Here is an 11,070-nt window from a genome sequence, read left to right on the forward strand (position 1 = left end):
GAAATGATCCATTAAAGCACTCCCCTCTCTTCTAGTCACAGGGTCCTCTCACTGGTGTCCCCAACTCCCCAGCCAGGCTGGCCATCACCTCCCAGGCTACATCTGCCCACGGGGAGTCTTCACCGCCTGGCCCCTGGAACCATTGTCACTGAAAGAACCACAGGGCACGCTAACGGTTTGACACTTGTTAGCCCACGTTTAGTTCACAAGCACAAATGAAAGTGACCTTTCCGCATGTGGGAGTGGGACAGAGGAGGGAGAGCCAGCCCAGCGTGTGCTGTGGGGCCGTCCGTGGCAGCTCAGGTGTGCAACTATCAAAAACAGACACCCCAGCATCATGGCGAATGCCTGGCACGTGGCATCCTGAGCTTCCTCTTCAGTTTGGTGGATTAGCTCCCCTTAGACTAGACACCACTGCCAAAGAAAACAAGCACGAAGAAAACCAAGATGATTTCTTGGGGCTGATGTAACCTGTTCTGACCTGCAAAAGACCCCCCCTCCCCAGCCTCCCCACCGTAATAGTCATAGTACATAGGTTGAAGGGCCGCCTCCGAAGATCTGCCCGATTCCCGGAGACCCTTTTCCCTAAAGTCTAGCTCATCTCTAGTGCTGTTCGTCAGCTGTGAAGTCATAGTGGAACTACTTTGTTCTTGGAAGGAGGTTTGGGACCGTCTGGTGTGGCTCACTTCAGAATGTGTGCTCCTGTGGCTCACTTCAGAATGTGTGCTCCGTGTCACGGCAGCGTGCTCTTCGAAAGAGGGACGAGGTATAAAATTGTCCCAGTGTTGGAGTGAGAACAGGGGATGGTCATTCCTGGTAGTCATGGACATGATCCAGTCGCTGTAATCTTCCACCCTGGTGTATATAAAGATGCCTGGGCATGTATCTCCACCTTGGGTCAGGATTCCTCTCAGGATCCACAGATCCAACTGCTGTAGCTGGCACATCATGGGGCTTCCTGCTTCCCCCTGCGACAAAGGACAGAAGGCTTCAGGTCTTAGAAAAACATGTTTTCTTTTTTTAATAGATCCTTGTGCTGTTTTTTCTAGAAATGTTTTACACGGGTTCTCCCTGGAAATAAGGCAGATTGTAGGATACTATTTCAAATCTACACAGCCACCACCACAAATTCCAACATGATTTTCCTTTTATTATGCGAATTATTTGTGGACTCCTATGATTGCCTGAAGTTTCCTGGTTCATACTGCATTTTCTTGTCCCTTTCATGTCCTTAGTACTTTGACTACATCTTCCCTCTTTGGGCTTCTCATTCCTCAAATATTGGTATTACTTACTCTCCTTTCTGGCTTTACTGCATGCTATTCCCCTTCTCCTCCCTAGCTTGCTCCCATCTTTCACCTAAGCTGCTCCTTTCCAAATGCAATCCCAAAGGGAATGTCTAGAGAGTGAGGGCAGAGCCCCCAGGGAATGCCCACTGGGTTAGCCTCCCAGATTTCCCCACCCTAGCCAAGTAACGAGGTTCTCTCTGAGCCCAAGTGGGGACACAGTAAATGCCTCTAACACATGCAAAGCACCATGGTACCGTGCACACAGGATGCACTCTCTATCATCTTGATGTCTATAAAAGGCCACCAGTTTTCTACAAAAAGTTGAGAAAAATGGGAAAAGCAACAAGACCATTACTAGGCATGATTTACTTGTCCCACCCACTCTCCACTCCAGGCCTCCTCTTAAAGGAATGTCCCACACCCACCTCTAGCCCATGGTCCATCTTAGGTCTCCGAAGAGGGCTGTCCTCCAATGGCTACTCAGCCAAATTGGACCAGTGAGGCCTGCCTGGCTGGAAGAGCAGGCAGTGAAATGTTGCTCTCACTGTTTGAACACAGGCAGACCCCGAGTGTCTGACAAAAGGAGCAGATTCATCCACGAGAAGCAGAGAGGCAGAAGAGCGGCCACTGCGGCCCCTTCCCAGGGTGAGGCCAGGGTGTTTGGTCTGTTTGGGGTATCCTCCTTCAATAAGCCTCCCTTTTCCTGAGGAAGTCACTCCAGAAGAGAGGTGAGAGTAAAGAGAAGAAAGAGCAACTCTGCAGGAAGGGCCTATCTGTACAGCCCTCGTATGGGGAGAGGGAAGGGCTTCTCACAGAAGAAAACCCCAATATCTGACATTCACCAGCACTAGAGGAGAGTCTAGATTCCACACAGGCTGGTTTCAATGACTCCTCTCCTACAGACCTGCTCAGATATATCTGCATGTGGAGTTCGGCACCGATTTTCAGCCCATTTAAAAATCTGTGACTTAGACATGCTTAATCATGCCACACTGAACATGGGAACTGGTTTGTTCATTCAGCAGATTTGTGTTGAGCCATCTGCCCGATGCTGTTCCTTCCGGTGATAGCCTTGAATCCCCAGGCATGCCCTCACGGAGGTTCCCATGCAGGGAGGAGGAGCCTCTAGTCCCTCCTGGACGTACCCAAGGCTCAGTCTCAGGAATTAGGTTCTACTTTATCATTCTTACCAAGCAGACGGCTTCGGTTTCCCGTTGTGTGTGACTGCCGCATCCTGTTTTCTGGAGTAGGTGTAAGGGACACAGGTCAATGTCTTTCACGGAGATTCTCCTCAGGATACTCATTGTCATGTGATTTCCTGTCTGGACCATGCAACAGAGAGCCCAAGAATTATTAAGAAGAAGGCAGTCCCCTGTGTCAGTGCAGCTGCAACTCACATATCCAAATGACAACAGGTAGATGTGCCCATAAATCCCTTTTCTTTCTAGAAACCAGAACCTATGTGTAAGTTTTTGTCATTGTTCTGGACTTGAATGTGTAAACAGGCAGAGAACAATGCACCCTTCCTCCACATCTAGAGAATGTCTATTCCCTTGTTTCTTTTCCAGGGATGGCTGGACAGTCAGCTCTAGTCTAGGGAATAATATCCCCACCCCCCACTCCCTACCCCCCATAACCTTGTGCACATCTCAGGCTGTCCACTACCTCTGTACTTCCAGTTTGGGTATAGGCCTAGAGGAAAAAGGACCCATGTAATATAGAGATTCCATGATTGGGTAAGGGTTCCAGCCCAACTCCAGAACTTCAAATAGCCTGAATTATTACAATAAGCCCTAGAACAGTTCATCTGAGTCACCCCACTGCCAGCACACACACAGCCTCCTCTAGGAGAAGGATTGCATTAACTGCAGACGTGGGATTCCATCCTGACACCCAGCAGTTCTGCAAGGCTGGTGGCTTATGCAGCTTTCTGTCCAGGAAGCAGATGGACTGGACCAGGTCGTCAAAATGCATGGCCGAGTCTGTCCTCAGGAGGGCTATGTTATTGCTCATTGAGTGGTTATCAAAGTCCTCGTGGATGATGATGGTATCGACTGGATACTCTGTGTGAGCAATATTTCTGTGATCCATGTTAGCTATACCAACAATAACTATGGCAGACTTCCTGGAGAGAGAGGAAGAAAGAGAACGTTGAGAATCTAAGGCAACCAGGAGCTTCACATTTCCTGTTTCCTTACTTCCCAGCCTGGAATGGGTATCCAACTCATCTTCCCTGGGCTTATTTATTTATTTATTGGGGGTACTGGGAATTGAACTCAGGGGTACTTGACCACTGAGTCATATCCCTGGCCCTATTTTGTATTTTCTTTAGAAGCAGGGTCTCACTGAGTTGCTTGGCAAGCCTCACTTTTGCTGAGGCTGGCTTTGAACTCAAGATCCTTCTTGTCTCAGCCTCCTGAGCCTCTGGGATTACAGGTGTGAGCCACCATGCCCGGCCCCTGGGTTTATTTTTACTCACTCCTTTAGATCAGTCTCCAGGAAATATTTTCCTAATCCCTAGGCTTGTGTCTTCCCTTGGGAGCCTGAAGAATCTTTTATTTCACACCCTTTGTTCCAACACCTTGTTACAAATGTTAAACTTTCTATGAATGTTTTTAAAAACATGATTATACCCATTGTGTAAGCCTCCTGCTTTTAGCACTTGACACTTTAATACAAGCATCTTTCCAATCTGATACTTTGTAAATACACTTTGGAGAAGTTCTGGTTTTACTAATGATGGAGTTAAATTTAAGTTAAGGTGACAAGAACTCCCTGGCTATCCAGATGAACAAAAGTGAAGTCATTATAATTGGGTCATATCACTTATTGTTTAACTCAGGGAAGCTGTGATAAGAGAGGAGGGGCTAACAGCAGGAATCTGAGACAGCAGGTCTCAACCAGACTCTTCCCAGGTGGACAAGACCGAGTGGTCACTCTACCCAGAAGGAGAAAATAGAGCGACCTCAGACTTCTCTATAGCTGAATTCAATTCTAGAAACCAGAGTGGGGTGGGTGGGGCAAAGCCTTTAAAATCTTCAAAAAGAAAGAAGTCATGAGCCATGAAATCTGTCCTTCGGTGATCATCCAAGTTTAAGTACAGCACAATGCTTTTGAATATGCAAAGACCATGGAAATGTGGTTCTTGGGAGCCTTTCACAAACTACACAAAGACACATTTTAGCGAGACCTAGTGTCCAATGGAGGAAACCCAGACAAAGGACTGTTGGGGTATGTGAAATTCATTTTAATATTGGATTAAAATTAAAACAAAAAATTTTCAAAAGTTTTTAGATTACAACAAAAATGTAAACCTTTGCAAAAATCAAATAGCATAACAAGTTAGAAAGCAAGTCAGAGATGGGTATGCAAACCAATGTTTTCATCTTTTTTAGGAGTCTAAACATATTATTCTTGTACAGCTAATATAAGAAATAATTCAATATGCAAATACATCAACGAAATGAAGGGAACACCAACACACATATGTAATCCATTAAATCTGGACGATAAAAGAGGAGAAAAGAAGTGAAAAGATAGAAATCCTGGCATTTGCCACTGCAGAGTCTAGAAAGAACTGTCCAGAAAGAAGCAGAGGATTGGGGGTCTTGCATGAAATTATAGATCTAAGCTAAAGAAGATTTTCATTCTGAAAAGCAGAATGAAGAAACAAATTTGTTCAGCAGAGACATCTAAAGCAAAAAGAAATGTCATATAGTGAAAAGAAAAACAAGAAATAAAAACAGAAAATGCAACCTGAAACAAGAACGAGAAGCAGCAGTCGCAACCCAAACATCGACTCTGAGAAGAGCATTAAGTAAGGCTACAAAAGGCTCTTAGAGATGACAAAGAATTCAGTCTATGGTAAAGTGACACAGTGCCCAAGTAAAAAAAATCACAGGAAATAAGAGGAGAAACAGGCTTGTTCTCGGTAGGAGATTTCAACTCACCTCTATCAGTCTAGTACACTGATCAGGTAGATCTCCTCTTCCCATTTTTTTTAATGTAATAAATTATACATCAAAGACAGAGAGTGAACTTTTGGGAAAATATTAGCATGTTCCACATATAACAGACTACAAGACAACCTCAGCAAATGGCTAAATAACTTGCCATGCAGCATAACTCGAATAATGTTAGGAAAAAACTAACAAAGGACCCTAGCATCTGGATATTTTAAAACTCTGTCTTTAATAAAACACTTGAGTCAAAGTGAAACTCAAAACCAGAACTCAAAACTCAAAACCAGGACTAAGTGATAGAGAATAGCAACAATGAAAACTCTAACGGAAAAGCAGAACTTCCGAACTTCCGTGCAGGGCTCGTTGGCAAGAGCAATGGAGATTATATAAAGGCATGTCTTTTTTAATTCTGTCTTTCCACACCTAGGTTATTCATACTACACTATATTTACATGTGTGTGAAATAATGTTTGTACAAGTCTACTGGAGCATTTTTGGTACTAGTCAAAGTTGGAACAATTCCAATTCCCATTTTTTGGGGGGATGGGGTTACCGCAGATTGAACTCAGGGACACTTGGCCACTGAGCCACATCCCCAGCCCTATTTTGAATTTTATTTAGAGACAGGGTCTCACTGAGTTGCTGAGCACCTCACTTTTATTGAGGCTGGCTTTGAACTTGAGATCCTCCTGCCTCAGCCTCCTGAGCTCCTGGGATTCCAGACAGGCACCACCACACCCGGCTTAAATTTCCATTCTTAATGGACTGTGTAATTATGCTATATCCACAATGGGGTATTGTACAGCTGGCAAAAAGGTCATAAAATATGCAAATATGATTCTTATCTATAAGATAAATTCTCTAAAATTATCGAGTGAAAAAAGTTAAGAGAGGAATAAGGTAGATGGTATGCTCGTAGCTGTATTGGGGGATGTTGTAGAATGAACTGTGTTCCCCTGCACCCCCCCAAAAAAAATTCATAGGTTGAAACCCTGACCACCAATGGGACTGTATTTAGAGATACAGCCACTGAGAGGGTCATTGACGTTAAAGAGGCAGGTCTCTAATTCAACAGGACACTAGAGATAGACACTAGGGATGTCCACATAGAGAGAAAAGGCCACTCAGGGGCACTGCTGGAAAGCGGTCATCAACAAGCCAAGGAGAGGGGACTCAGGAGAAACCAAACCTGCCAACACCCAAACTATGACAAATTTCTTTTGTTACCCCTAGCAAATTGATACAAATTTTAGCCCTGGAGTGCCACTGTAAGAAAGTGGCTTTGAACTGGGTTCTACAATCACCAGTCGCCCGGGTGCCTCTGCGCTGGGGACTTGTGAGTGGCGACTGAGAAGCAAAGTGGCTTCTGCTCCATTCTCTACAGGCAGGACATGCATTCTGGTTTTACTATAGTCACAGAGGCACCGACTTTTTTTTTTTTTTTTTGGCTGGAGATACCGGGGATTGAACTCAGGGGCGCTGGACCACTGAGCCACATCCCCAGATGTGGCAGAGCAGGTGGTGAGCCTGGAGCCAGCTCCCTGGTGGTGGGAATCTACCCTGCCCTGCAAGGTGTCTCTGGACTGAGTAGGGAACAGCCACCCTGTGACCCCACCCTCCGGCCTCGTGGGCCCCAAGGCAGAGGTACTGGCCTGTTTTGAAAGGCGGATGCTATGGTGAGGATCCAGAACTCGCTGAGGATGCAGCCGAACGCCAGGTGGGTGTACTGCAAGTCCTGTATTGACACCACCCAGGGGAACTGTGTGCTGGTGACCAGGTCCTCCTCGGAAAAGTCCCCAAGTGGGGACTTCTGGAGGCCGCAACCTGCAGAGGGAGTGCGGACCTTACTGTGGGGCAAGGGGTTTGTGGCCGCCTACAGGGCCACCAGCCCTGGGACCCCTCTTAAGCCGGCTCTCCGTCTTGCTCATCATGATTCTACCACCCTGTTTCTTTTCTTTCCTTCTCCTAGGTGGTCTTCCACATTAAAGATGCTTGGTGGCATCTTTGGACCGAAACATCACATCCGACATTGATGCTAATGCTCATTTATTGAGCATGCAGCCCTACACGCCAGGCAATACCTGAGCTCTTCTGAATACGTCACCGGTTCCCAAAGTGTCCTCTGGGACCTGGGGAGTCAAGATGCTTTTCTTCCAGGTTTAAAACTATGATTTGCTTTTCTTACTCTCCTTCTGTGACTACGGTAGGTGGAATTTTCCAGAGGCTTCGTGATGTCATCCCTCAGATGGCCAATAGTGTGTGTAAATTCGTGTGTTCTTGTGTTTTAAGTTTTTCCTAGTTTAAATTTTTAATACGGTAGATACAGAAAGCTATAGCTCCATAAAACAAAAAGTCTTTGGACATTGCCGATAATTTTTCAGAGTGTTAAAGGGTCCTGAGAAAAATTTGATTATTGCCTGTATTCCCTACTTCACAGGATCCCCCCAACAACCCTGAAGGTTGGGCGTTGCCACTCTGAGCTCCTGGGTGAGAAAATCAAGGGTGAGGGTGACTAAGCACTTGTCGGTTTACACAGCTGGTAGCATATGGGGCCATTCCAGACGAATCCAGACTCCAACCTCTCAACCTCAAGGTTTATGTTCCAGCCACAGTTTGTATCCTTGAATCCACCCTTGCTCTCTCCCAGCAAGCTGTGCGTCTCTCCCTGCTGCTGGGTCTGTTTTACTTGGAATATATCCCTAGGGTCTAACATGGTGCTTGGCACCTAGCAGTTGCTCAGTAAGTTACCTAGTTCATGAACAAAAGAGCTCTGCCCGCTAAGGCTCCTCGACCTTTTGTCATTGAGGGGCTAAAAGGTTCTGGCCACTGGGGGTTGTCTGTGTCCTCCACCAGTGCTGCTCAGCGTCTGTCTTCCAATTATTGAACTGGACAATCTCTTGGATAGCCTGGACTTTGTTCCAGTGAGATTTAAATGTTGATTAATGGTTTAAATAGTGTACTCCCCTACTAGTACTGGGTCGGTCCAGGGTGGTCCTGTCTTGCCCTGAATTAAAAAAAAAAAAAAGGTAATCTACATATGGAGTCATGGAGCTTTAGGATGTCAGAAAAGGAAGACTCTTAAGATTGATCCAGGGGCTGGGGCAGTGGCTCAGGGGTAGAGCGCTTGCCCAGCATGTGTGAGGCACTGGGTTTGATTCTCGGCACTGCCTTTAAATAAATAAAATAAAGGTCCATTGACAACTAAAAAATATTTTTAAAAAATTGATCCAATTGGGAAGGAGTACCTCACAAATCAGCACAATTTTTATGTGACAGTTAAATAAAATTAAAAATAAAACATATTTGAGACAGGAAGGAGGGAGGGAGAGAAAGAGGGAGGGGGAAAAAGAAAGGGAAGGGAATGTACGTCCTCAAAGCCGCAGGTGGGGTCAGCTGAGCCCCCCAACTTTGTTGCACCCTGGGTTACAAGATGGCAGTTCCAGGGGCTATTTTGCTCTCCGCTGCCCTGTGTCTTCCTTCCCCAGTCAACATGCCTTGTCTGGGGAACCCCACCCCCACAGGACTTGGTCCCTGTCTACTTTTTGGACCCAGAATGCCCCTAAGCAGAGGTGGGTGCAGAGAGTGTCTGTCCTGGCCATACATTACATTTGCCAGAATCCTGAGCACTGCATTTACTCAGGGTAGTTTCTCAGGATAGATTCTAACGTGTTTAGGAAGGACCTGAACGCAGAGTCCAAAGTCAAGTCGGCCTCTGAGGCAGCCGTGAGAACGTGGGGGAGCCACTTCACTTCTCTGAGTCTCCATTTCCTCTTTTGAAACATGGGGCAGAGTCCAGGACCCGCACACCTCTTAGAGGTGTAGTGATCACACATGGTGAAATTACAGGCAAGTGCTTTGCAGACTGTATCCCTAAGACAGATAATGCTCAACCTCAGGGCAGAATGGACAACTGTATTTTTAAAAATCCAAACGATTGCTTTGGTTGCTCTTTATAAATCCAGATCTGCAAGCACCAACACTTACTTCTAAATCGGTGGCCTTGGGTCACAGGTGTCACATGATGAACACCCCCAGACTGTATGAATTTTACTATTGGTGACTGCACTTACAGCCATGCATTCACCAGCACAGAGCCCTGCCAGGTGTGGGCACAGGCCGATGAGTGATGGCCATGTGGAGATCTGTGACTCGAGGGAGTGCGCCTGGAGTATACAGAAGAGGAGCCGTGAATTCTGCCGTGACGTCTGGGAGGTGACCTTTCTTGTCAGCTCCAGAGACAGTTTCCAAATCATGATACTCTGGGTTACTTGTCATCTACAATATAGTATCATTAAAAGACCACAGAGGACCTCTCTATTATGGGATATGATGTGATCAAATATCTCATTAAGGGACCCTTGGAGATTTTACTGGAACAATAACTAGGCTCACTGTTAGCAAGAGGGTATCAGTAAGGCCACAAAGTGCTTCAGGAACCACCAAAGGTAGGATTCCTTATCTACAGTCTGATTTTTTGTTGGGACATTGGCAATCTTTAGAGTCCAGGCATTGATCAATCCCTCCTAACCCAGGTGCCTTTTGCATGTGATGGCTTGTGCCTTTCCAAAGCTCTAGTTGGCCCACTCAGTTGACCTCACTGACCCTTGGGAAGCCAAGTTGTCATGAGATTGGATGCAGAGATAAAATGTCTATCTGGGTCACTCAGCTGTGTTTTCTAGGCATCTCTTTGTCTCCTTGGGGCTGCAAGGAGGCCGTGGAGGTGGAGGAGACTGAGGCAGGCAGAGGGCCCCTGGTAACGTGCGTGGGGGTGGGTGCTGTCCTGTCTCCTATCTTTCCCGGGAAGGTAGGGCCCAGACAGCTGTGGTGGCCGCAGGGTGGGGCCAGTCCTGATGTAGTGGGCTTAGTCGTCAGCCGGCCCCTGTCTGCCTGCCTTTTGCGGGTTGGAACTCTTAGTCCTAAAGATCCTGGAGATCAGGAGAAGAGGGGATTGCAGCTGCCACAGTTGCCACCTGAGGCTCTTGCAGGCTGCAGGCCACCTACAGCAGAAGGAGCCCGCGCTGCTCCCAGGAGCAGCCCCACACTAGGTGGTTACAGTTGGCAGAGGGCAGGGTCGGGGACAGGCCTCCCGCTGACTCTCTGCCTGGCATCCCTCTCTGCAGTCTAAGGCTTATTTTCCTACCCTGAGGAGTAGCCCTGGCATTGGGCTTCTGAAGCCACTTTTCTACATCTACACCCCACAGTTTGCGGGGATGCCTGGTTCCTGCTGTCAGAGCAAAGTGCTGTGTCAGCTCCCTGAGTCCCTCCCTGGACACTGAGGACCACTTCACTTCCTGGCCCAGGTGGGGTCAGCTGAGCCCCCCCGACTTTGTTGCACCCTGGGTTACAAGACGGCGGTTCCAGGGGCAATTTTGCTCTCCGCTGCCCTGTGTCTTCCTTCCCCAGTCACTCACCGGGCCACTCACCGGCAGAGGATTGGAACAGGCAGAGCAGCACCAGCAGCACCCCTCTCATCTCTGCCATCCCCAGAGAGGACCACAGCAGACACCATGGGCAGCTGGGGAGACAGGAGATTTAGCGACTGCACATCCCGGCAAACACACCCAGGGTCTTCCTCACCCCCCACAAAGGGGTGAGTGTCAGGGACCTTGAAACCAACCTGTCACATCCCTAGTGCTTGGTTCTGTGCAGTAAAGGGGCACGATGTCCAGCTAGCAGTTCGTAAGATGGCTCAAGGAGAGAAGGCAGCCCACTTTTTTACAGTTTTCTTCTCAATGCAGCCTGAACCCCTGGACGTCCTAGAGAGTTAGGTCTCTGAAAAGGGTTTGTTTTGCCTCATGGAATTCAACCCTTGCGATAAC

The 11,070-nt window shown here is 47.3% G+C and overlaps 1 protein-coding gene across 1 annotated transcript; it reads right to left on the reverse strand.

The window, feature by feature from the left end:
* Positions 1 to 404: 404 nt before the first annotated feature.
* Positions 405 to 10,763, reverse strand: Prss54 (serine protease 54). The gene is given in 6 exon segments (XM_027938985.2): positions 405 to 968; positions 2,480 to 2,611; positions 3,156 to 3,414; positions 6,904 to 7,075; positions 10,675 to 10,723; positions 10,725 to 10,763. Coding segments are annotated over 6 exon segments (1,212 nt in total). The 5' UTR covers positions 10,761 to 10,763.
* Positions 10,764 to 11,070: the final 307 nt, after the last annotated feature.

This window comes from Marmota flaviventris, chromosome 18 (assembly GCF_047511675.1).
Source record: "Marmota flaviventris isolate mMarFla1 chromosome 18, mMarFla1.hap1, whole genome shotgun sequence".
In the NCBI taxonomy this organism is placed as follows: Eukaryota; Metazoa; Chordata; class Mammalia; order Rodentia; family Sciuridae; genus Marmota; species Marmota flaviventris.